General features: G+C 36.0%; 1 protein-coding gene across 1 annotated transcript in view; it reads left to right on the top strand.

The window, feature by feature from the left end:
* TSGA10 (testis specific 10) overlaps positions 1–27,977 on the top strand; it is a 151,377-nt gene that overhangs the window by 20,130 nt on the left and 103,270 nt on the right. The window contains 8 exon segments of the mRNA XM_030828593.1: positions 3,462–3,677; positions 10,736–10,801; positions 12,096–12,263; positions 12,662–12,823; positions 15,949–16,060; positions 16,063–16,115; positions 16,206–16,283; positions 17,540–17,691. Coding sequence (XP_030684453.1) covers positions 3,462–3,677; positions 10,736–10,801; positions 12,096–12,263; positions 12,662–12,823; positions 15,949–16,060; positions 16,063–16,115; positions 16,206–16,283; positions 17,540–17,691 — 1,007 coding nt within the window.

Raw genomic sequence — 27,977 nt, 5'->3', positions numbered from 1 at the left:
AATTTGGCAGTTTTTGGTTAGACTAAACATACCTTTACCATACAATCCAGCAGTTGTACTCCTGGGCATTTATTCCAGAGAAATGAAAACTTATATCTACTCAAAACTTATATTCTACTCAGTTGTTCATAGCAGCTTTGTTATATTCCCAAACTGGAAACAGCCAGTTTTCTTTAATTGGTGAATGGTTAAACTGTGGTATTCCATACCATGGAATATTATTCAGCAATAAATAGGAATGATCCTATTTGGTTCAGATAACAACTTGTATGGATCTAAAGGACACTGTGCTGAGTGAAAGAAAGCAATCTCAAAAGATAACATGCTCTGATTTTATTTATATAACATTCTCAAAATGACAAAATTGTACACATTATTGGTGGGAAGAATTGAGGGCAGGGAAGGAGAATATAAAGGGGCAGCAGCAGAATGGTCTTGTTGTAATGGAACAGTTCTATATCTTGAGGTGGTAGTTACAGAGATCTGCACATGTGAGAAAAATCATATAGAACACCAAGCACATGGTATATCTGGGTGTGATATTATACTATGTCGTTTATGACACGGCTATCAGTGGAAACAGTAAAGGGCGTATGAGACTTCTCTGTACTACATTTGCTTCCTGTGAATCTTATTTAAAAATAAAAATTTTTAACAAAACTACTTGAGTACCTGTAATACTGGAAATTTTACTTGAGCTCTTATATAATGTCTAATGACAATTCTACAAATTGAAAGCATTCTGCCCATTTAACAGAAGAGACTCTCATTTATTTTTTTTCTGAAGTCAGGTGCATCTTCTAGGATCAAGAAAATATGGTAAATTCCCCAGTTACATAACTGGTAAAGAACTACAACAGGATTTAAACCTAACTCTGCCAAAGTCCAAAGCCCATATCCTTTGTATTACTCTAGACTGCCTCTTCTAAAGTACTTTTGTCTTGGAATTGAGTAAAAGTAGAGTTGCATGAGAGAAGGGAGGGGAGTGTTCATTTATATTACTAATAATTTGTCGTATTTGCTTAATAATTTGAGGATTGTATTTGAGATACATAATAAATGATGCAGAAAAAAGTGATATGTTGATACAGAAATGAATGAGACATACAGTCTTTTAAGTTGTTTAGAATCTAGTAGAACGGACAGGGAAATAGATGATTTTAATGCATCTTATAAAATATTGAGATAAACTTATATAAGAGGCTTTATGGGCACACATACTGGAAAGGAGAAGCATTTAACCTCTCCTGGTGCAGTGGGAAGTTAACAGACATTTTTAGTGTGCTCTTGTTGCTGAGAAACATGGCATAGGAAAAGCCACGAACAAAGATGAAAAACAACTTGAAGTTTATCTGTTTGTTTCACATCCTATAGTTTGTTTGTTTTAAAAGAAAGTAGCTGAAATAATAAGGGTAGGGTAAAATAAGTAAACCATGAAAGCCTGGGATGACAATAATGAACAGATCATTGTACATAGTTTCTGTACCTGTTGCTAGAGGTGGGCTTTGGATTTGGCTTTAAAATTTCTAGAGGCAAAGGCAAATAGAAATATTAGTTAAATAATTAATGATTGTTAGGGTAAGAACAAACCAGGTATCCAAAAAAGGCACGTATTTTCCTGAAATTGAAGCCTAAGCAGGGTTTTCCTTGAGGATTCTCATAAGGAAGGTTCTGTGGTAGCACTTCAATTTCAAGTGTGTCCATTTCAATAACTCCCCTAAAATAAGTTTTTAAATGAATTTAATGTGATTGTTTTTTATAGTGTGTCTGGTGGTGGGAAGTTAGGTTGGACAGGTAAGTTGAGTTGGATCATAAATGGCATTTTAAAATTTTATTCTCAGTGTCATAAGGCAACATAAGGTTATAGGAATGACCTCAAATTTGCATTTTCAAAGAATTTTTGAGAGTAGATAGGAGAAGGCCAAAAGAGAAGAAGAGAGTAGGAGACACTGGATTAAAATAATGACTTTAATTATGCCCCTTGGTGGGCTGTTTACTGGGTACAATAAATGGCATTGTAGCATATTTAGTTAAAAATAATTCACGACTTTTAGGATATTTTTATGTAGTGACAACTTATAAAGTTTTTTTGAAGACAACTTTGTTGATTTTAATGGTTTGGAAGACGATAACTATAGCTGTTTGAAAAGGGCAACCTCAGGGCAAAAATAATGCTAGAACTAAGAGGTCAGGGATTTAGCAATTTCAGATGCTCCTTACAGACTGAAACTTCTGTGTGTGAGTGTTTTTTTTTGTTGTTGTTGTTTTTAATGCATCTTTTACAGGGTACCAACCCAGTATCTTAGACACAATAGGTGCTGAATAAATATTTGTTAAATACACAATGAGAGACAAGTACTATGGAAAACAATTTGTACCATGACTACCTCATAGTTATTTTTGTTATTGCACTTAACATATTGTCTTTGTATTTCCTCAAGTAAACAAAAAATTCCCTGAGGGCAGGTACCTAACCTATCTTTGTATTTTTGGAATTTAATATAGGTCCTGACATAATCATTGTTCAATGGGTCTAGTTTTTTTTTTCTCTTAAAGGCATTTGGATACCTTCATGATAGAAAAGGCTCTTTTCTTCATCCATTGATGGTTTGATAGTGGGCTGGGAAGGAAAGCTGTGTTCCTCCACATTAGTCAGCAAATACTTGATTGATTTGATATTTAGCTTAGTCAAGTAAGTTACTGATACTTTCAAAAGGACTTTTTAAAAAAGAGTTAATAATATACATATATATATATATATATATTTTTTTTTTTTTGAGATAGAATCTTGCTCTGTCACCCAGGCTGGAGTGCAGTGGCAGGATCTGGGCTCAGTGCAATCTCTGCTTCCCAGGTTCAAGCAATTCTTGTACCTCATCCTCCCAAGTAGCTGGGACTACAGGCACTCGCCACCATGCCCAGCTGATTTTTGTATTTTTAGTAGAGATGGGGTTTTACCATGTTGGCCAGGCTGGTCTCAAACTCTTGACTTCAGGTGATCTGCCCGCCTCAGCCTCCCCAAATGCTGGGATTACAAGTGTGAGTCACCATGCCTGGCCTAAAAGAGTTACTATATTTTAATAACAATAATTAGAAATTTAATTAAAAGAACTCTTAATGGTATTAAAATTAATTTCAAAACTATTGAAGTTTCTTTATTGCAGATATAAATATTTGGCCATTTTTCTAATAGATTGGCTAAAAATAGTAATTAAGTTCTTTTTGAAATCTATAAATTGTCTTGAAAGATATTGCTATAAAATTTAAAATTTTTATTTAATGTATTTTTTCTAATAGGTAATACATTCACATGATACAAAATTCATAAGGCACAAAAAGGTATACAGTTAAGTTTCTTTGCCAGGGTAGCAAATCTCCCTTCCTGATTCCAGTCACGTAGTTGCTCCCCAGAAAAAACTAAGGAATTATTTTAATGTGATTTTTTTTTCTGATAATAACAGATTGAAGATCTCAAACAGACAAATCATGGCTTGGAAGAATATGTGAGGAAACTCTTGGATAGTAAGGAGGTGGTAAGCAGTCAAGTAGATGATTTAACCAGCCACAATGAGCATCTTTGTAAAGAATTGATTAAAATTGACCAACTAGCAGAGCAACTAGAAAAAGAGAAAAATTTTGTGGTGGATTCCGCCAACAAGGAACTTGAAGAAGCCAAGGTACCAGATTTACCGCTGATCATGATTTTAATTTTACTTTAAACATCATGTAATTTTTAAATGCAATGGAAAAAGTAGCATTCTCATTTGTATAACTTGGAAGCTTTTTAGATTTGACAATATATTTAAATGTCTGTTCTAAGGATTAAATTGTTTCTCACATTTTACTTCTTTAAACAAATTTTACTCAAAACATTTCCTAAGTAATATGTAGTCATTGTAAAAAATTTCAAATCAACAGGAATGTTCTGTGAACCAAATGTTGCTCCCACTTCCCAATTCCTCTCTCCTCTGCAGAAACATCTACAAACTAATAGACACATTTATTTTCATCTATTTTTACACATGTAATTGATTTCAATACTTTTTTTTTTTTTTTTTTTTTTTTTTTAAGAGAGAGAGTCTTGCTCTTTCACCCAGGCTGGACTGCAGTGGCCCTATCTCGGCTCACTGCAAGCTCCACCTCCCAGGTTCATGCCATTCTCCTGCCTCTGCCTCCTAAGTAGCTGGGATTATAGGCGCCTGCCACCACGCCTGGCTAATTTTTTGTCAATACCCTTTAAAAAAGATTTTTACCAAACTAAAAATAGAACTGCCATGTGATCCAGCAACACCGCAGCCAAAAGAAAGGAAGTCAGTATGTCACAGAGGTATCTACACTTCCATGTTTATGGCAGCACTATTCACAATAGCCAAGATATGGAATCAATCTAGGTGTCCATTAACGAATAAGTGGATAAAGAAAATGTAGTATATCTACACAATAGAATGTCATTCAACCGTAAAGAAGAAAAAAACTCTGATTTGCAACAACATTAATGAGCCTGGAGGACATCATGTAAAGTGAAGTAAGCCAGGCACAGAAAGACAAATATTGCATGTTCTCACTCATATGTGGAATCTGAAGAAATCAATCTCATGGAGATAGAGCATAGATTGATGGTTACCAGAGGCTAAAAGGATAGCGGGGAGGAGAGGATGAAAAGAGGCTGGTTAATTGGTACAAAAATACAGTTATAGAAAAGATATAAATTCTAGTGTTTGATGGCACCGTAGGGTGACTATCGTTAACAATTTATTGCATATTTTAAAATAGCTGAAAGAGAAGATTTGGAGTATTCCCAGAACAAAGAAATAATTAAGGTGGTGGATATCCCCATTACGCTGATTTGATCATTGTACATTGATTCATGTATTAAAATATCACATGTACCCCATAAATATGCACCATTATTATGTATCAATAAAAAGTCAATTTAAAACTTTTTAACTAAAATTTAAAAATTTGCCAATCTTTTTTTTTTTCCTTATTGATGTCTGAGATTTGGTTCTTGTTCAGGAAGGTTTTTTTTCACCTCAAGAACTACAGATATACTTTCTAAAGTTTTCTTTTAATACTTTTTAATAGTTTTCCTTCTTTTAATACTGCTAGTTTCTTTTTGTTCTAATATGAGGTAGGGTTGCCTAGTCCTTTCTCCACTGATTTGAAATATCATTTTAACAGATACTAAATTCTCAGATATCTGTGACTATGTTTCTGGACTATTTGTTTTCATTAATTCATTTGCCTTTTTCTGTGCCACCATCTCATTGTTTTAGTTACTGTAGCTTTATGATATTTTGATCAACATTTTATTTCTTGATTGAGTACTTTGCCATGAAATTTGGAAACTAGAGATTAAACGTAATTATATAATGACAGTTTTACTTCTCCATTGCTGCCTAATGGCTAATAAGCAACATAGAGCATATTTGAAGGCCAAAAAACAACCTGTTGAATTTTTAAATGATAGCGTGTGAACATGCTTGTCTTGATTTTATTAATCACCAAATTAGTTAATTGTGTCTGTAACAAAGTAATTTCCCAAAGCTAATTATTAAGTGTTATTTCTTAAACATTCTTTTAATGTAACAGGACTCTTATGGCAAATAATGAAGCAATTAAATAAATTATCAGGTGAAACGTTATTGAAGTCACTGTTACAGTAATTTGAAATATGAGTCCAATTGATGAACTCTAGGATTGTATGTATTTTTATGCAGTAACATCTCATTGAGACTGCTTAATGGATGAGTTTAAATTAGTGGAAAGTCAAATAATGCAACTTTTTTGTTGTTGTTGAGACAAAGTTTCCGTCTGTCACCCAGGCTGCAGTGCAGTGGCGCGATCTCAGCTCACTGCAACCTCCACCTCCCGGATTCAAGCGATTTCCTGCCTCAGTCTCCCAAGTAGCTGGGATTACAGGAGCCCACCACCACACCCATCTAATTTTCATATTTTTAGTTGAGATAGGGTTTCGTGGTGTTGGCCAGGCTGGTATTGAACTCCTGATCTGAAGTGATCTGCCCACCTTGGCCTCCCAAAGTGCTGGGATTACAGGCATGAGCCACCACACCTGGCCATAATAGTGCAATATTTAAATACACAAGTTTATTACTTTAAGGATACAGTCTTCTCTAACCATGTTGTCTGGAACAGGTCCTTAGAACTGCTTGAAATACTAGATAAGAATGATTTGTTTTTAACTTTTGAATTAGTTATCTTCAAATGGATGCTGTTAAAGTATTTGAAGGATATTTAAAAGTAGCTTGAATATTTTAAACATTTTTCAATACACTTTTGTTTGTACTGTTACTTTAAAAATTTTTTTAACTTTTTTTTTAATGCCACTTCAGGTGGAATGTATTGTTACTTTTTTTAAAGTAACATTCACAGTTTAATGGTAAATTGATTTCCATCTGTCTTAATTATAAAAATTATCAAAATTGGGCCAGGCATGGTGGCTTATGCCTGTAATTCCAGCACTTTGGGAGGCCGAGGCAGGTGGATCGCTTGAGGCCAGGAGTTTGAGACCAGCCTGGTGAACATGACGAAACCCCATTTCTACTAAAATGCAAAAAAAAAAAAAACAAAAAAAAATAGCCAGGCGTGGTGTCATACGCCTGTAATCCCAGCTACTTGGGAGGCTGAGGCACAAGAATAGCTTGAGCCTGAGAGGCAGAGGTTGCAGTGAGCCAAGATCGTGTCACAGTCTAGCCTGGGCAAAAGAGTGAGACTCTGTCTCAAAAAAAAAAAAAAAAAAAAAAAAACTTATCAAAATTGAAGAGTTTTAGTATGTCTTCCTTGTTTTTGTCTTCAAATTAAAAATTAACTGCACTCCTTCCCAGACTGCGGGAAACCAAGTTGACTGAATTCCAACAATGAGAATGCCCTGTTTAGAAGTCATCACTTTTAAAGGGTTGTTAGGGTTTATGTTCTAGAGAGAGTAAGTACTATGTCAGGGTGAATTCTCTGCTATCAAAAGGAAGAATTTTTGGAATGGAAAACATCTAAAATATAAGAGCTAGGATTTACCTAAAACTGTAAGTATTAAATTTACAGGTGGAATTTTGCCTGGCTTGGCAAAGACTATTTCTAGGAAATAGATCTCCGTAAATAATGTGGAATGTTAGGTGTATTTGAGGATTGGAAAGCTATTGGGTGAAAAAGAGGTAAGCAGCAGTCTTGGAGTAGAGGTACCATTGCTGACACAGGGAAAACATCAGAAACGTAATAAAGAGAGAACAAAATGAAAATAGGCCTTTGGGTTGGTAGAATGCCCTGAAATGAGGAAATCACCAACCTCAGTAAGTGAATGTCCCCAAGTAGAATGGGGATTAGAAAGATACAAAACCAACACTGGGGATATGAACTCCAGTGTGTGTCGTCATCATCCTAAGACATTAGATATGCATTTTAGGTTTATATTTACGGGGGAGAGATTCCTTGCCTAATTTGTGGGGTAGCACTTGAAACGAGATTTCTAATTCGGTGGCTGAGAAAAAATGTTTGGGTTTCTAGTGTTTGAGATTATACTCTGGGTATGCAGAGGTAGAGTCTGAGGCTAAAGCTACTGTTAGTTTGTCTGGAATTGAGATAGTATTAAATGTATTCACTGGGAAGTATTTACTTTTAGTCTTATTTTTAAAGGTCAACAGTAACTTCTTCCATGATTTACTTCATTAAAATATTTTCAGTATTAACTATTGGCTATTGCTATGTAGTTACTTTGAAACCTTAATGCCTTCAAACAACAAATATTGATACCTCACAGGTTCTTGGGTTGGGAATTCTTAGCTGGGTTGTTCTGATTCACTGTTTCTCAGGAAATTGTAATCAAGATGATGGCTAGGGCTGTTGGTTTACACCTGTAATTCCAGCACTTTGGGAGGCCAAGGCAGGCAGATCACTTCAGGTCAGGAGTTCAAGACCAGCCTGGCCAATATGATGAAAGCCTGTCTGTACTAAAAATACAAAAAACTAGCTGAGCATGGTGGTTGGCACCTGTAATACCAGCTACCTGGGAGGCTGAGGCCAGAGAATTGCTTGATCCCTGGAGGCAGAGGTTGCAGTGAGCCGAGATCATGCCACTGCGCTCCAGCCTGGATGACAAAGCGAGACTCAATCTCAAGAAACAACAATAAAAAAGATGATTGCCACAGTCATGGCTTGACTGCTACTGGAGGATTTACTTCTAAGATGGCTCACTCAGGTGGCTTTTGGCTATTGGCAGGAGGCCTGTTCTTTGCTAGGTGGACCTCTCTCTAGGGTTGCTTCATGTATTCTTTGTGGAAATTTATTCTCGCTCCACCTTCCCCTCTCCCCCAGCCAACAATCCAAGAGATAAGGAGGATCTGCAGGGCTTAGTATGACCCAGTCTCAAAAGTTAATATCTCATCACTTCCTCCATATTCTCATCTTTAAAAGTGAGTCACTAAGTATAACCCACACTCTAGGGGAGGGAAGTTAAGCTCCAGCTTTGGAAGGAAGGAGTATTAGAATTTGTGGACATACATTAAAACTACCTCAACTATATGCCTTCATTTATTCTCTCATCTTGAGTTGTTTATCATTCATGTGTTAACACGGCGTTTCCCAGATAATTGAACATGACACTTTGAAATGTGAAGCAGAATTACAATTTTACCATTATTTCTTCCTACAATTTATATTTTTAATTGACCTAGGGGCTATGTTATTGGACTGGATCTCTGATAGTCCTTATCATTATTGTTACTTTTGTATGTGATTCAATAAAAAGTATTTCAGAGCCCACTGTGTGGAAGACATTGTGTAGTCTTTGTTTGTCCCCCACAAACAAAGGGTGGGGTGGGGGACAACAAAGACTTCACACAATGTCTTCCACACAGCGGGCTCTGAAATACCCACCCCCCCATTCCCTGCACACACTCCTGTCTTTCTCCCTCACTTTATTTTTCCCTGTAGCACTTTGCTGTTCCTTTCCCCTTCCCTCACAATGCTCCAGCCCGTCTCCATACTTAGAACCAACCAGACGTTCTTTTCCGTTAGGACCTTTGTTAGAGCTGTAACTTTTGCCTGCAGTGTTTTTTGCGCAGATTTTCACATGTTTGACTCCTTTCCTCTGAAGTTTTTGGTCAAAGGTCACCTTTAAATGAGGGCTTCCTGACCACCCCATTTAAAATTCCAACCTGTTACTCTATAAATATTCCCAGTATCCTTAACTCTGCTCTTCTTTTTCTAGTATACTATATAATTATTTGTTAGGTTTATTATTTTCTATTCTAGCTGAAATGTACGATCCACAAAGGCAGAAATCTTTGTGTCTCTTGTTTACTTAAGTCAAGTGTCTAGAACGTGAGTGCTCCTTGTATTATTTTTTGAGGGATGCAATCACTAACATATATTTTGACTATTGTCTTTTGTTTTTCTTTTTTTGGCTAGAATATATACTCCACGAGGGCAGAGATTTTTGCCTTTTTTATTCATTACCCATTACATAACACAATGGCAGGCAGGTAGTAGGCATTCATTAATTGTTAAGTAAGTGAAAACACTGGGTTAGCAGTTTTTCATTTGGGCCAGTTATTTTGTTTTTCAGAGTGGAATCGACATTTTTTTTAATCATTGTAAAATTAATGCATGTGTATTATACAAAATTTTAGTCCATATAGAAAAGTAAATGAAGAAAATAACATCTACCATAATCATACCTTGTTATACCTAGACATAATCTTCAGTTTATTTGGTTATGTTTATATGTAGGATGTCTGCGTATAAATTTATTTTTTATGAGAATGTGTCATACCAGATACTCTGTTTTGCAGTGAATTTTTATACTTAATGTGGAAATCTTAACACAAAGTAGACCTGTATCTTTTTAGTGCCTACTTAGTAGTATACATTAAAACATTGAAAATTGTCTATTCAAGGCTATACATAAGGTTATCCAAACTGTATGTAATTATGTTTCTAAGTATTTTACTTGTGAGAAAAACGTTCCAAATAATAGCACCCCTTAATATTTCATAAACTTAAAATAGGACCGCCAGAAAAATCGTAGAAGAGAACGTTGGTCTAAAGAACAAATGAAGTACAGTAATTCCAGAGAATTCAGATTTAAAATGTAGTAGGCAAGATCAGGATGCAGTTTAGAATAATGAGGGAAAGGTTGATGAATTGCAAAATACATTAAGCGAATATGCTATTAGCAAAGAACTCTACTGCTTTGCATAAAAACTTAGTCACTGTCCTATAGGAACATACAATGTAGTCATATGCTAAATATATGACTATAGGTACCTATCTTATAAGACTGGGTATGTTCACTGTCATAAATTGATACAAAAAGTATTTTGTGGGTTGAATTGAACTAAGCAGTTGAGTTCGAAGAGAAAGCAATCTTTTCTGAATGGGATAATTTGGGTCAACTTATTTTATTCTAGTCATTCTTTTATTGCTTTCGTATTATCTTCAGAATTATAATTAGTACTAACATTTTGTTCCAGTTTATGGGGAATAATTTGGTAAAATACAATCAATTAACATTTTATACAAAACATTGAATTTAAGGGAATTGTTATTTCATCCTGGGTAAATCATCTTTTATCATTGAAGGTCGCTAAACGGAGGTTATTTCTTCTTTAAAATATTCACTGCCTTCATGTTTTTATTTTAAGTGGCTTCCTTTTTTTGATGTTCTTTTTCCAATTAGTGTAAGCATCTTTAATAGAAATTTTTTTTTTTTTTTTTACTTCAGATTGAACTCATTTGCCAGCAAAAGAATATTATAGTATTGGAAGATACAATAAAAAGGCTTAAATCTGTAAGTATATTTTTCATAAATATGTGTTAAGGAATCATTTTTATTTGGTCAGTAAACTATAAAAAATTATGTCTTTGGCTCTCATGCGTTTTGTGAGGAATAAAATATGTTTGTTTTCTAAAATCTGCACCAACTGCTAGGGACACAGGGGAACCCCCATCTGTAAGAGTGACTTTTTTTTGCTTCTTTCATCACTACTTCTTTCTTTCCTAGAGGCAAAGAGCAACTTTTGGTTGGTTTTATTAATGTCCTTATCTGTTAATTGATTTAAAATGATGACTGAATAATTCTCAAAATATAAAGTGTGTTTGTTTACACAACTTTTATCCCCCTTAATAGTAAATACTTTTAAGCCATAAATTTTGTTACATAATTCCAAACAATGTTTTATTTATCCAACAATGTGAAATGAAAACTGCTCTATTTAAACATTTTAATCTTATTTAAAATATTTAAAACCCTCTATCTGAAAGTATATCTATAATTTTCTCCCAATAAAGTATTGTTAAATAAATGTTGTCGAAGAAGTGTTCCTAATATATTAAAGTGAATGCAAATTTGTGGGAATGCTTACAAGTGGGGAATATCCAGCATTCAGTTAATTTATTCACTCATTGAACAATATTGGACAAAACTTAGATGCCATAACAGATGCTTTAATAGTAGCATATGTTTTTCTTCTTTTTTTGATATGGAGTCTTGCTTTGTTGCCCAGGCTGGAGTGCAATGGCACAATCTTGGCTCACCACAACCTCCGCCTCCCGGGTTCAAGTGATTCTCCTGCCTCAGCCTCCCAAGTAGCTGGGACTACAGGTGTGCGCCACCATGCCCGGCTAATTTTTTTGTATTTTTAGGAGAGACGGGGTTCCACCATGGTGGCCAGGCTGGTCTCGAACTCCTGACCTCATGATCCACCCTCCTCAGCCTCCCAAGGTGCTGGGATTATAGGCGTGAGCCACCATGCCCAGCCTAGTAGCATATGCTTTCCTAAAGCAAATCCATGCCATTTCCAGGATCTGTGCTAGGTCTGTGGACATTTCTGGCCTCTCTAAAATTTCTTTAACATTTTTTTCTCCAAAATTATCTTTCAGTTAAAATATAGCATACCCAGAAATGCTGGAAAAGAAAGATATCTAACTGCTTTTTAAAAATTGATATATAATTTTTTAAATGTTGTATTTAAAAAATACCAAATTAAATGTTTTTAAGGATCCTGTTTGTTTTCAATTTCACTTAGAAAATGATGCTATAGTTTGGCTTGAAATAATGGCTTAATTTTTTCCTCCTTGGCAAGATAATTTTAGATACTGAAAAAGCACAAAATAAATCTCCTTCTAGACTTGATTCCTTTGTCAAGACTTTGGAAGCAGACAAAGATTACTATAAGCGTGAAGCTCAACATTTGAGAAAGATGATGAGAAGTAGGTCTAAAAGTCCAAGACGCCCATCACCAACTGCCCGGGTAGGTTTTATAAACTTATAAATATTTTGGAGTTTGTTGCCCAGACACTGGCTTTTGTTCTTTGTTTTACCTAATTTGAAAATAATTTGTTTTGATTTGGTGTGAATTGCCGTATCAAAGGGGTTGAGAGACAGAGGTCTCTTTGATGGCACAGTAGACTACTGATGTTGGTTCTTTGTCCTCAGTGTAAGTAGTGCTTGGGAGGTAATCAGGCAAATGTGGAATAATTTGGAATGAAGCTGTTTTAAAAAGATGCAGTTTTTAAACTTATTTTTTATAATTTCCTTTCATTATATAGTCTTGTTTTCTTAAATAGAAATTGGGCACTGCCATCAATAGCACCTTTCTATCACTACTATATATCAAAGAAGAATTTCAAATTTCTTATGTAATTACAGGGTGCAAACTGTGATGCAGAACTTTTGAAGACAACAACAAGAGATTGTGAAGAACTTAAATGCATGATGGAAAAATATGAGCGCCATTTGGCAGATATTCACGGTAATATGAAGGTTCTTACATCAGAGAGAGACAAGGCCTTCCTTAAACTTCATGAACAGGTAAACATATAAAAAACAAATTATGTAAGTAATAACATTGAGTTCTAGAGGTATGTAATTCTTCTTTGAGATCTATGAGACTGCTTAAACCTGCAAATCAAATTAATCTAACATTTAGGGATTACATATGTTTTTAAGATATTCTTAATGAAATGTAATACATTTCCAATACAGTAGGTATGTGAGTACACACATATGTCATCCCCATAGCCAAAAAAAGATCATATACATGCATAAAAATAGTCTTATTTTTGGAATAAGATATGAAGAAACCGTTAAATGATAAGGTGTTATGAGTTCAAGGTAAAAAGATCAAATCCTGACCTTTTTACCTTGAACTTGCCACACCTTATCACGTCACTAGGAACTTTTATATAATTTGCTTAATTTTAGAGAATAAAAGAAGTGTGTAGTTTATCTCTGCTTTCTAGCTTAAAGTTGCATAGCTTTTATTAATCAAATAGCTTCTTTACCCAACAAGTATTAAATCCTATAAATCACCATATAACTTCTTTTAAAAGTATCACAATTTTTTAATGAATTATAGCTACTATATGCAGGGTTCTAGACTCACTACTCTGAGGGATAGAAAAATGATAAGATGCTGACCATGTTTTCCTATAAATTTACAGTCTAGTTAGGGAGATAAAGTATATTGTATTTATTGATTTTTATTAAGTGGTCTAGAAGATATTATAAGAAACAAAAGAAGTGGGCATTTTTAGATATGGTGATCAAGGAAATCTTTATTAAAAGATATGAAGTGTGAGTCCTGAAAAATGAATGGAGTTTCTATTACCCTGAAAGGGGCTAGAAGGAACATTCCAGACTAAAGGAATGGTATGAGGCAAAAGATAAAGGTAGGAAAATCAGCAGATAAATAAATTGGTTTAAGACTAGAATAGAGGGTGTGTGTCAGTGGAGAAGGGAGAGAGCTAAGACTTGAAAGGTAGATTGCACTGGAGCAGGAATCAATATACTTTTTCTGTAAGGCCCAGACAAAAAATGTCTTCTGCTTTGCAAGCCAGTCTCTGTTGTAACTAATCAGCCCTATTGTTGTAGGGTGAAAGCAGCTTTGGAAAATACATAAATGAATAACTTTGGCTGTATTACGATAAAACTTTATGGATACTGAAATTTGAATTTCACATCATTTTTACTTGTTTTAAAATACTATTTTGATATTTTCCCCAACCATTTAAAAATGCAAAAATATTTCTCCACTTACAGACCTACAGGAGGCAGGCTAGATGTGGCCTGTGAGTTATATATAGTTTGCTGACTTCTGGACTACATGGTACAGGCTGTTCAGTGGGCCTTATGTGGGGTTTATATTTTGCTTTATAAGCAACAATCTTTTTTTTTTTAAAGGCAGGCAAAATATGACCAAAGTATCATTTTTACAATTTTACAGTTTTAACCTTATGGCAAATTTTTATTTCTCACATAATCTTTCTATATTGTCTTCTTATATAACAATTTCTCCTTTGAAGGAATTGGTGGAGGGAGAGACCATGGACTCCTCCTTAGAAGGCTGTTATAGTAGTGCGCATATAAGGCATTAAGGGACTAAACAAGGGTGTTTCAGTGGAAATAAATGTAGGGACAGATGCAAGAGACCCTGTAAAGGAAGATTTGACATGATTTGATTTTAGGAAGAAGGAGGGTTGCATGACAATGACTAAAATTCTGTCTTGAATGACTCAGCAATGTGGTAATAAAATAAGAAATAGGAGAGTCATTGGTGGTTTGAGGAAAAAGATGTGAGTTTGTTTTTAGACAGAGTAAGATGATGGTAGCACACTCAGGTCGTAATTGCCATCAGGCTGTAAGAAATGTGGGACTGGAGTAGAGAGAGGCAAGAGTTAAATAGTTAGCTTTGGAAGTCATCTGCTTAGAGGTGAGCTTTGAGCCTTCAGAGTGGATGAAGTCTCTGAATGAGAAAACTGTACATAGAGGAGCAGAAAAGTTAAGATGTAATATTCAAGATGCAGAAGGGAACCTTTGAAAGAGACAAAGATGACAGAGAGGTAGGGAGGAACAATGTTATAAGGGAGGAAGGAATCTCAAGAAGAAGGATGTTGTAAACAGCAACAGAACACTGAAATATTAAGGAGAACAGGAACTGAGAAAAGACCATTATATTTGGTTAGGTGTTTAATTGAAATTCCGCAGAGGGTGGGAGGGTGGGAGCCAGGTTATTCTGGGGTGATAGAGTGGATGGTAAGGAACCATTGGCAATAGTTACAGACTATGGGACTTTTTTTTTTAATGTGTCGCAGGAAGAAGAGACATAGGATGGTAAATTGGTCAGCAGGATCAAGTGACAGGTTTTCAAGATAAGGGAGCACTGTACATGACTGAAGGCAGGGGAGAAAGTGCCAGTGGAGAGGGTACTATTCAAGAAGAGAAGAAATAATTATAATTGAGTCAGGGAGATCTCAGAAGACACTTTAGGAGATGAGGTTTGGGGTTCTGGTGAAGGCTTAGCTGTGGAAATTGGGAAGTTACATATTTTCCTTTGGGGCTTGAAGACTATCTGAATAGACAGTGATCAAAATCAAGAGGAAAAGAGACCTGTGCAGCGAACTATGATATTAAATAATCTGCAGGTTTGGAATAGATTTGGGACCCAAGGATGGTTGAACAGATGTGCCGAGACACTCTGCTGGGTTATCAGTAAGGATTGGTGGGCCTTTCTGTCAGGGCAAAAGTAGCCAAGACATAGGAATGGCATGTGCATTTATACTTAGGAAGATTGAAACACTATGATAATATTCATTAAACCGGTAGTCTGCCTAAATTGTGCTGAATTTAAATTTACACTACAAAATGAATAAATGGAGTATACCAAATATATTTCTTAGCAAAACATTCTCTGTTGCAATGACTTCCTCCAAATTAATTTTATTTTAGACTTTTGGCAAAGATGTTGTAACATGAACTTCTATTTAAATATATTCATTTTCATTTATTTGTATAAGCTCATTTTAAAATAAAAGTGATACCATTACCCTGCTGCATGCACGTTGATGTAGGTTTGCATTTTAACTGGCTAGATATAAGATTTTTTTGTTTATGTGTTCTAAAGCTTGTTAAACCAAATTCTGTGAGTTAAATAATAGGCACAGGAAGAAATTGCCCGACTTCGACGAGAAGTAATGAAAAGCTGTAAGAGTCCTAAATCAACAACGGCACATGCTATTCTCCAGCAAGTGGAGACTGAAAGAGATGTAGCCTTGATTTACGAAGAATGACCATAGAACGAGATAGTCTAAGGGAGAGGCTAAAGGTTGGAAAGGATTTTATTTACGTGAACATATGTGAAACACAAATGCAGGGATATTGAAATCACTTTATTTGGCTTTTGCTTTTTAATCAGATTGCTCAAGAGACAGCATTTAATGAGAAGGCTCACCTGGAACAAAGGATAGAGGAGCTGGAGTGTGCAGTTCATAATGTAAAAAAAAAAAAAAAAAAAAAAAAAATCTCTTTTGGCTATAAACACTCAATGGCTTTCCCCTTTCCCCTTTTTCTGTGTTCAGAGAAGTTATTTTATTTTCCTAAGATAGTGTTTATAGTTCTAAAATACTTAAGGTATTTTATAGTGTACATTGTCACTTTTTCATTTGTTTATTTCCTTCTAAAAATGTGAGTCAATGTTTTTTGGTGTTAGGTTACAAAGTATGTATTTTAAAAAAATCATTAGAAATCCATTTTCAGGGATCTTACCTACTTTCTCATCTCCATATTTTGTTACAGATAATATTGCCAGATGTAAAGAAAATGGTTTATTCTACCTAAAGAGTGGATAAGGAGAGAAAAATTATGATGAAATAAAAATTCTAAGCAAAGTTTATTTAAACTCAATTTAAATGTGAAGCATCACCTTTTCCTAATCAGATTTGATATTGCTATGAAAATATATTGATGATATTGTCACTATATAAACATAATCAAGGGAATTTAACTTTCTGTTACCAAATATGATTGAATATATTTATAAATTCATCTGTACTGTTTTATTGTAATGAGTTAAAAATATGAGACGGGGCCGGGCATGGTGGCTCATGCCTGTAATCCCAGCACTTTGGGAGGCCAAGGCGGGTGGATCACCTAAGGTCAGGAGTTTGAGACCAGCCTGACCAATATGGTGAAACCCTGTCTCTACTAAAAATATGAAAATTAGCCAGGTGTGGTGGCGTGCGCCTGTAGTACCAGCTACTTGGGAGGCTGAGACAGGAGAATTGCTTGCACCCGGGAGGTGGAGATTGCAGTGAGCCGAGATCGCACCACTGCACTTCAACCTGAGTGACAGAGCAAGACTCCATCTCAAAAAAAAAAAAAATTACTAGACAGAAGAAAATAATTTTTATTTTCATAATCCTACATTATATGTGTAATTTATTAATGTTGGGCAACAAATAAATTCTTTTGCAAACCGCATATTTATGCTATAGTCAAATTGAACCAGATTGAAAAATATAGACTGGTATACTGTGATAAGCTTTATAGAAAAGCTTTGCAGTGGCTTTTTCTTGGTCCTGCTTCACAACACCTTATCTGTAAAACCTTCTACGGCAGTCAGGTCTAACCTGATAATCTCATCATGTCAGTCTTGCCATAAACCAGTTTGTACAGAGGGAGTATGCCCTTCAGGAAGATTACTAAGGTGTTTTTAGTGATGGCAGTAACCTTGTCATTCTACTTGTATAGCTTGATGATGAACGTATGGAGCAAATGTCAAATATGACTTTGATGAAGGAAACCATAAGCACTGTGGAAAAAGAAATGAAATCACTAGCAAGAAAGGCAATGGATACCGAAAGTGAACTTGGCAGACAAAAAGCAGAGAATAATTATTTGAGGTAAACTAAATCACCTTTAAACAACCAACAGTTTACTATAACTATAGCTCGCTTTTTATAGTGTATTTTATAATGAAAATTACTTGTTGAGTTCAGTTTCTGAGAGGATTATTGAAAAGCAGTTGTAGGAACCCTTGGCACACAGTGAACCATTTTCCTGAGCTCAATCACAGACTGGTAATGCCATACTTAACTAGGAATCACACTTCTAGTAATCTTACTTTACATTTGTAAAAAACTTCAACTTTTAACTGAAATAGCTTTTACAAAGCTCTTCTAGGTACAGAATATATTTGACTTTGATTGTTTAATTTACCTTTATAACTTTAAATTCTGTTGTGGCATATGAACAGTATAAGAAAACACAAAGCACAGGTTTGGCAGTTGCTTAGAAAAAGGGTGATTTAGAATATAATGAAAAGCCGTATCAGAGAAATAGGAGCATGTGATGGAATATCTACTAATTGAATGCAAGTACTATACTTAGCCTTTCCTATGTACTGGTATGGTTGCTGAAGATGTATCAACTGAAGCAGCCTACAGCAATAAGCTTGGGAGAATGAGTTTTTGAAGACCTCTACATGAGTGGTTTTACTTTTAGTATCTGTTGTGAGAAACAGAGGTTCTACAGATTTAGTAAGGTTGAATTTCATTGCATCTATGAACATTGAAAAATAGTAATAGCTTAATATCTAGGTGATGGGTTGATCTGTGTGGCAAATCACCGTGGCACACGTTTACCTATGTAACACACCTGCACATTCTGTACATGTACCCCGGAACTTAAAATAAGAAAGAAAAATAGTAGTGCACACTCCTATTAATGCCGAGATTACAGGCATGAGCCACCAGGCCTGGCCTTTCTTAACACAATTTTAAGCATATAATCTGATATTGTTAAATGTAAGAACGGTATGGTAAAGCAGATCTCTAGAGTTTTTCATATTGCATAACTGAATGTCTGTATCCTTTGAACAGCACTCTCTATTTCCCCCTCCAGTCAATCCCTGGCAACTACTATTTTACTTTCTGTTTCTGAGTTTAACTATTTAGAGACATCTTGTAAGTGGAGTATTGAGTAGTATTTGTCCTTCTCTGGTTGTCGTATTTCACTTAGCATAATGTCAGTGTTTGTCCACGTTGTAGCATATGACAGAATTTCCTCCTTTCTTGAGGCTGAATCTTTAGTTCTTTATCTTTTTGTTCCTTTCTCTCTCTCTCCTTTTGTTTTTATAATTCTTTGTTAATGTTAGCTCTCTTGATAGTGTCCCCTATATCCCATAGGCTTTCTTCATTTCTTTTTACTCTTTTTTCTTTTTTCTCCTCTGGGTATTTTCTAATGACCTGCCTTCAAGCTTACAAATTATTTTTTTCTACTTCATCTAGTCTGTTGATGTTCTCCAAGAAGCTTGTCTTAGGCTGGGTACAGTGGCTCATGCCTGTAATCCCAGCACTTTGAGGGGCCAAGGCAGGAGGATTACTCGAGGCCAGGAGTTTGAAATAAGCATAGGCAGCATAGCAAGACCTTGTCTCTACAAAAATAAAAGTATCTTTTTATTGACAGACATTGTTTAGTCAGACTTATTCATCTTTCCTATTTGATTTATAATTTTTTTTTTTTTTTGAGACGGAGTCTCACTCTGTCACCCAAGCTGGAGTGCAGTGGTGCGATCTCAGTCACTGCAAGCTCCGCCTCCTGGGTTCATGCCATTCTCCTGCCTCAGCCTCCCGAGTAGCTAGGACTACAAGTGCCCGCCACCATGCCCGGATAATTTTTTTGTATTTTTAGTAGAGACGGGGTTTCACGGTGTTAGCCAGGATGGTCTCGATCTCCTGACCTTGTGATTCACCCACCTCAACCTCCCAAAGTGCTGGGATTACAGGCGTGAGCCACCACGCCCAGCCTAATTTATGCTTTTTTTTTTTGTACTCAGCCTAATTCATGCTTTTTTTTTAACTGAGGAAATATTTTTGTACCTTAAGATCATGAAGGTATGTTCCTATATTATCTTCATATTTATATCTGTAATTTACCAGGAGTGTTTTTTTTTGAGAAGGAGTCTCGCTGTGTCACCCAGGCTGGAGTGCAGTGGCACGATCTTGGCTCACTGCAAGCTCCGCCTCCCGGGTTCACGCCATTCTCCTGCCTCAGCCTCCTGAGTAGCTGGGACTACAGGCGCCCGCCACTGTGCCCAGCTAATTTTTTGTATTTTTAGTAGAGACGGGGTTTCACTGTGTTAGCCCGGATGGTCTCGATCTTCTGACCTCGTGATCCGCCAGCCTCGGTCTCCCAAAGTGCTGGGATTACAGGCATGAGCCACTGCGCCCGGCCCTACCAGGAGTGTATTTTTGTGTATGTTGTGAGGCAGTGGTCAAGTTTTGTTTTATTTTGCTTTTTAACATATGATTACTCAATTTTCCCAGTAATATTTGTTAAAAAGATTGTCCTTTTCTCTACTGCTCTGCAGAGATATTTTTCTTATAAATAAATATCTATGTATGTGTGTATTTCTAGGGTCAATAACCTGTTCCATTTGTCTTTTACATGGTTCTTGTACCATTACAAAACTTTCCTAATTACTATAACTGTAAAAGTGTTAAACCTATAGGAACAAATCTACCTTGTTATTCATCAAGAAAGTCTTGACTATTGCCAGCCCTTTGCATTTTCAGTTTTCATATAAATTTTAGAGTGAGCTGGTCAAAGTCCACCCTGAAAAAGAAAAACACTATTAAGATTTTAATTGGCATTGAGTTGAATCATAGATTAATTTTGAAATAATTTATTTTTATGTTATTTGAGTCTTCTGGGCCACCATAAACATTGTATATCTCTCTATATATTTATATATTTTTCAGTTTTGCTCTATAATGTTTCCTATTTTTTGTGTGTAGAGAGGTCTTACATTTATTTTGTTAAATTTGTAGGTACTCAGTATTTTGAGATGATTTTAACTGTTTTTAAAAATTGTGGCTGTTATATAAAAATAAAGTTGATTTTTGTATTTTGGTGTGGTATCCAACAGTCCTGCTAACTTTTCATTAATTTTAATAACCCACCTACAGAAGTTTTTTTTATTTGTGCACATAAAATCATGTTATCTGCAAGTATTCTTTCCCTGCCTCTCTAATTCTTATACATTTTATTTTTCTTGCCTTGTTATATGTGAATTACTTCTAATGAACTATTACATATATTTCTTGTAGGTTCTTTGATAACTATGTAATACTAGATTTAAGAAAATTTTCTTCTATTTTGCCCAGATATTAAAAAATCATACATGAATGTTGAAATTGATCTGATAATTTTTATTCATGTATTTAGCTGCTCACATTATTTTTCTCCCTTATTCTGTTAAAATGTGAACTTACACTGATTAATTTTGTAATACTAAACCAACCTTACAGGGTAGAATAAATACAGATTGGTCACACTATATTATGCCTGTTACTATTATCGGTCTAAGTTAACTAATATTTTGTTTTGTATATTTACATCCATTTTGGTAATTTAGATTGGCTGATAATTTACCTTTATTTTATTTTATTTTTTATTATTTTTGAGACGGAGTTTCGCTCTTGTTGCCCAGGCTGGAGTGCAACGGCACGATCTTGGCTCACTGCAACCTCCGCCTCCCAGGTTCAAGTTATTCTCCTGCCTCAGCCTCCCGAGTAGCTGGAATTACAGGGATGTGCCACTACACCCAGCTAATTTTGTATTTTTAGTAGAGAAGGGGTTTCTCCATGTTGGTCAGGCTGGTCTTGAACTCCCGAACTCAGGTGATCTGCCTGCCTCGGCCTCCCAAAGTGCTGGGATTACAGGCGTGAGCCATCACGCCCGGCTGTCTCTTATGGCTTTTTTAAATCAGATTTTGATATGAAGGTAATGTAAACTCATACTGTAATACTCTTTTTAATTCATTTTTTCTTCTGTCATTTTGTGGAACAGTTTGTATAAGATTGGAGTTGTAGAACTTACCAATAAAGTCATTTGGATCTCATCTTTTCTTTAAGGGAAGGTTTTATTTCATTTATTTATTAAAGAAATAATTAGAATTTTCTTCTTATGCCAGTCAGTATATATATGTAAGCAGTTTTCATTTTGTCTAAATTTAAAAGGATGTTTAGTATAATGTTATTTATAATATCCTGTGGACATTTTAATGTACATAGAGTCTGTAGTTATTTCCTGTTTTTCTATTCTGCAATTGGTGGTTATGATTAGTTTTTTCCAAAGACCAACATTTTGCTTTGGTTTTGATCCTCTCTATTGTTTGTTTTTATTATTTCATTACTTTTGTTCTTATTTTATTATTTCCTTTCTTCTATTTAGATTTCTTTTTTTCTTGAATTTTCTTCAGATGAATGCTTACATTTTTACTTTTTAGGGCTTTTTTTCTTTTTTCTTTTTTTTTTTTTTTTGAGGCAGAGTCTCGCTCCCTCACCCAGGTTGTAGTGCAGTGGTGCGATCTCGGCTCACTGCATGCTCCACCTCCCGAGTTCACGCCATTCTCCTGCCTCAGCCTCCCGAGTAGCTGGGATTACAGGCGCCTGCCACCATGCCCGGCTGATTTTTTTTGTATTTTTAGTAGAGATGGGGTTTCACCGTATTAGGCAGGATGGTCTCGAACTCCTGACCTCGTGATCCGCCTGCCTTGGCCTCCCAAAGTGCTGGGATTACAGGCATGAGCCACCGTGCCTGGCTAGGCCTTTTTTTCTAATAGAAACATGTAAAGCTTTAAATTGTCCTCAAAATACTTCTTTAGGAATATTCTAAAAGTTTTGATATTTACTGTTTTCTGTATAAAAATTTTTTCTCCTTGGAGAGCTGTCAATTTTTTCATTATATATTTTGATGGTATGTTATTAGGTGCATATACATTTAGAATTTTTCTATTACTAAGTGACTTTCTTTATCTCTACTCATGTTTCTTACCTCTTTGTATGATATTAACATAGCTATACCAATTTTCCTTCGGTATTCATTTTCATGAAAAATATTTTCTTTTGCTGTCAACCTTTAAGTGTCCTTATGTTTTAGACATCTTTCACAAGTACCACGTGTTAAGTTTTTAAAATTTAATCTGACATCTTTTATATTTTAACTGGATCATTTGGTCCATTTGTATTTTATTTACTTATATCTTTGGGTTTAAATCTAATGTCTTTATACTTTCTGTTATTATCAATTATGTGATTCCTTTCTTGCCTTCTTTTGGATTGATGGGGTATTTAAAAAATCATTTTATTGTTTTCTGTCAGCTTAGAAATCATTCTAGAAGTCATAAACTCATTTATTCTTTTTTTTATTTTTTTTATTTTTATTTTTTTATTATACTTTAGGGTTTTAGGGTACATGTGCACAATGTGCAGGTTTGTTACATATGTATCCATGTGCCATGTTGATTTCCTGCACCCATTAACTCGTCATTTAGCATTAGGTGTATCTCCTAATGCTGTCCCTACCCCCTCCCCCCACCCCACAACAGTCCCTGGAGTGTGATGTTCCCCTTCCTGTGTCCATGAGTTCTCATTGTTCAATTCCCACCTATGAGAGAGAACATGCGGTGTTTGGTTTTTTGTCCTTGTGATAGTTTACTGAGAATGATGTTTTCCAGTTTCATCCATGTCCCTACAAAGGACACGAACTCATCATTTTTTATGGCTGCATAGTATTCCATGGTGTATATGTGCCACATTTTCTTAATCCAGTCTATCGTTGTTGGACATTTGGGTTGGTTCCAACTCTTTGCTATTGTGAATAGTGCCGCAATAAACATACGTGTGCATGTGTCTTTATAGCAGCATGATTTATAGTCCTTTGGGTATATACCCAGTAATGGGATGGCTGGGTCAAATGGTATTTCTAGTTCGAGATCCCTGAGGAATCGCCACACTGACTTCCACAATGGTTGAACTAGTTTACAGTCCCACCAACAGTGGAAAAGTGTTCCTATTTCTCCACATCCTCTCCAGCACCTGTTGTTTCCTGATTTTTTAATGATGGCCATTCTAACTGGTGTGAGATGGTATCTCACTGTGGTTTTGATTTGCATTTCTCTGATGGCCAGTGATGATGAGCATTTCTTCATGTGTTTTCTAGCTGCATAAATGTCTTCTTTTGAGAAGTGTCTGTTCATGTCCTCTGCCCACTTTTTGATGGGGTTGTTTGTTTTTTTCTTGTAAATTTGTTTGAGTTCATTGTAGATTCTGGATATTAGCCCTTTGTCAGATGAGTAGGTTGCAAAAATTTTCTCCCATTCTGTAGGTTGCCTGTTCATTCTGATGATAGTTTCTTTTGCTGTGCAGAAGCTCTTTAGTTTAATGAGATCCCATTTGTCGATTTTGGCTTTTGTTGCCATTGCTTTTGGTGTTTTAGACATGAAGTCCTTGCCCACGCCTACGTCCTGAATGGTATTGCCTAGGTTTTCTTGTAGGATTTTAATGGTTTTAGGTCTAACATATAAGTCTTTAATCCATCTTGAATTAATTTTTGTATAAGGTGTAAGGAAGGGATCCAGTTGCAGCTTTCTACATATGGCTAGCCAGTTTTCCCAGCACCATTTATTAAATAGGGAATCCTTTCCCCATTTCTTGTTTTTGTCAGGTTTGTCAAAGATCAGATAGTTGTAGCTATGCGGCATCATTTCTGAGGGCTCTGTTCTGTTCCATTGATCTATGTCTCTGTTGTGGTACCAGTACCATGCTGTTTTGGTTACTGTAGCCTTGTAGTATAGTTTAAAGTCAGGTAGCGTGATGCCTCCAGCTTTGTTCTTTTGGCTTAGGATTGACTTGGCGATGCGGGCTCTTTTTTGGTTCCATATGAACTTTAAAGTAGTTTTTTCCAATTCTGTGAAGAAAGTCATTGGTAGCTTGATGGGGATGGCATTGAATCTATAAATTACCTTGGGCAGTATGGCCATTTTCACAATATTGATTCTTCCAACCCATGAGCATGGAATGTTCTTCCATTTGTTTGTATCCTCTTTTATTTCATTGAGCAGTAGTTTGTAGTTCTCCTTGAAGAGGTCCTTCACATCCCTTGTAAGTTGGATTCCTAGGTATTTTATTCTCTTTGAAGCAATTGTGAATGGGAGTTCCCTCATGATTTGGCTCTCTGTTTGTCTGTTATTGGTGTACAAGAATGCTTGTGATTTTTGTACATTATTTTGTATCCTGAGACTTTGCTGAAGTTGCTAATCAGCTTAAGGAGATTTTGGGCTGAGACAATGGGGTTTTCTAGATATACAATCATGTCATCTGCAAACAGGGACAATTTGACTTCCTCTTTTCCTAATTGAATACCTTTTATTTCCTTCTCCTGCCTGATTGCTCTGGCCAGAACTTCCAGCACTATGTTGAATAGGAGCGGTGAGAGAGGGCATCCCTGTCTTGTGCCAGTTTTCAGAGGGAATGCTTCCAGTTTTTGCCCATTCAGTATGATATTGGCTGTGGGTTTGTCGTAGATAGCTCTTATTATTTTGAGATACGTCCCATCAATACCTAATTTATTGAGAGTTTTTAGCATGAAGGGTTGTTGAATTTTGTCAAAGGCCTTTTCTGCATCTATTGAGATAATCATGTGGTTTTTGTCTTTGGTTCTGTTTATATGCTGGATTACATTTATTGATTTGCGTATGTTGAACCAGCCTTGCATCCCAGGGATGAAGCCCACTTGATCATGGTGTATAAGCTTTTTGATGTGCTGCTGGATTCGGTTTGCCAGTATTTTATTGAGGATTTTTGCATCAATGTTCATCAAGGATATTGGTCTGAAATTCTCTTTCTTGGTTATGTCTCTGCCAGGTTTTGGTATCAGGACGATGCTGGCTTCATAAAATGTGTTAGGGAGGATTCCCTCTTTTTCTATCGATTGGAATAGTTTCAGAAGGAATGGTACCAGTTCCTCCTTGTACCTCTGGTAGAATTCGGGTGTGAATCCATCAGGTCCTGGACTCTTTTTGGTTGGTAAGCTATTGATTATTGCCACAATTTCAGAACCTGTTATTGGTCTATTCAGAGATTCAACTTCTTCCTGGTTTAGTCTTGGGAGGGTGTATTTGTCGAGGAATTTATCCACTTCTTCTAGATTTTCTAGTTTATTTGCATAGAGGTGTTTGTAGTATTCTCTGATGGTAGATTGTATTTCTGTGGGATCGGTGGTGATATCCCCTTTTTCGTTTTTTATTGCATCTATTTGATTCTTCTCTCTTTTCTTCTTTATTAGTCTTGCTAGCGGTCCATCAATTTTGTTGATCTTTTCAAAAAACCAGCTCCTGGATTCATTAATTTTTTGAAGGGTTTTTTGTGTCTCTATTTCCTTCAGTTCTGCTCTGATTTTAGTTATTTCTAGCCTTCTGCTAGCTTTTGAATGTGTTTGCTCTTGCTTTTCTAGTTCTTTTAATTGTGATGTTACGGAGTCAATTTTGGATCTTTCCTGCTTTCTCTTGTGGGCATTTAGTGCTATAAATTTCCCTCTACACACTGCTTTGAATGTGTCCCAGAGATTCTGGTATGTTGTGTCTTTGTTCTCGTTGGTTTCAAAGAACATCTTTATTTCTGCCTTCATTTCATTATGTACCCAATAGTCATTCAGGAGCAGGTTGTTCAGTTTCCATGTAGTAGAGCGGTTTTGAGTGAGTTTCTTAATCCTGAGTTCTAGTTTGATTGCACTGTGGTCTGAGAGACAGTTTGTTATAATTTCTGTTCTTTTACATTTGTTGAGGAGAGCTTTACTTCCAACTATGTGGTCAATTTTGGAATAGGTGTGGTGTGGTGCTGAAAAAAATGTATATTCTGTTGACTTGGGGTGGAGAGTTCTGTAGATGTCTATTAGGTCCACTTTATGTAGAGCTGAGTTCAATTCCTGGATATCCTTGTTAACTTTCTGTCTCGTTGATCTGTCTAATGCTGACAGTGGGGTGTTAAAATCTCCCATTATTATTGTGTGGGAGTCTAAGTCCCTTTGTAGGTCACTCAGGACTTGCTTTATGAATCTGGGTGCTCCTGTGTTGGGTGCATATAGATTTAGGATAGTTAGCTCTTCTTGTTGAATTGATCCCTTTACCATTATGTAATGGCCTTCTTTGTCTCTTTTGATCTTTGTTGGTTTAAAGTCTATTTTATCAGAGACTAGGATTGCAACCCCTGCCTTTTTTTGTTTTCCATTTGCTTGATAGATCTTCCTCCATCCCTTTATTTTGAGTCTATGTGTGTCTCTGCACGTGAGATGGGTTTCCTGAATACAGCACACTGATGGGTCCTGACTCCTTATCCAGTTTGCCAGTCTGTGTCTTTTGATTGCAGCATTTAGCCCATTTACATTTAACGTTAATATTGTTATGTGTGAATCTGATCCTGTCATTATGATGTTAGTTGGTTATTTTGCTCGTTAGTTGCTATAGTTTCTTCCTAGTCTCGATGGTCTTTACAATTTGGCATGTTTTTGCAGTGGCTGGTACCGGTTGTTCCTTTCCATGTTTAGTGCTTCCTTCAGGAGCTCTTTTAGGGCAGGCCTGGTGGTGACAAAATCACTCAGCATTTGCTTGTCTGTATTTCTCCTTCACTTATGAAGCTTAGTTTGGCGGGATAGGAGATTCTGGGTTGAAAATTCTTTTCTTTAAGAATGTTGAATATCGGCCCCCACTGTCTTCTGGCTTGTAGAGTTTCTGCTGAGAGATCAGCTGTTAGTCTGATGGGCTTCCCTTTGTGGGTAACCCGACCTTTCTCTCTGGCTGCCCTTAACATTTTTTCTTTCATTTCAACTTTGGTGAATCTGACAATAATGTGTCTTGGAGTTGCCCTTCTCGAGGAGTATCTTTGTGGCGTTCTCTGTATTTCCTGAATCTGAATGCTGGCCTGCCTTGCTAGATTGGGGAAGTTCTCCTGGATAATATCTTGCAGAGTGTTTTCCAACTTGGTTCCATTCTCCCCATCATTTTCAGGTACACCAATCAGACGTAGGTTTGGTCTTTTCACATAGTCCCAAATTTCTTGGAGGCTTTGTTCATTTCTTTTCATCCTTTTTTCTCTAAACTTCCCTTCTCTCTTCATTTCATTCATTTCATCTTCCATCAGCGATACCCTTTCTTCCAGTTGATCGCATCTGCTACTGAGGCTTCTGCAATCTTTGCGTAGTTCTCGAAACTTGGCTTTCAGCTCCATCAGCTCCTTGAAGCCCTTCTCTCCATTGGTTATTCTAGTTATCCATTCTTCTAATCTTTTTTCAAAGTTTTTAACTTCTTTGCTGTTGTTTTGAATTTCCTCTCGTAGCTCAGAGTAGTTTG

The sequence above is a fragment of the Nomascus leucogenys genome, chromosome 14 (genome assembly GCF_006542625.1).
Source record: "Nomascus leucogenys isolate Asia chromosome 14, Asia_NLE_v1, whole genome shotgun sequence".
Lineage (NCBI taxonomy): Eukaryota > Metazoa > Chordata > Mammalia > Primates > Hylobatidae > Nomascus > Nomascus leucogenys.
The sequence above is the reverse complement of the archived record's forward strand: the minus strand, read 5'-3'. Positions and strand labels throughout refer to the sequence as shown.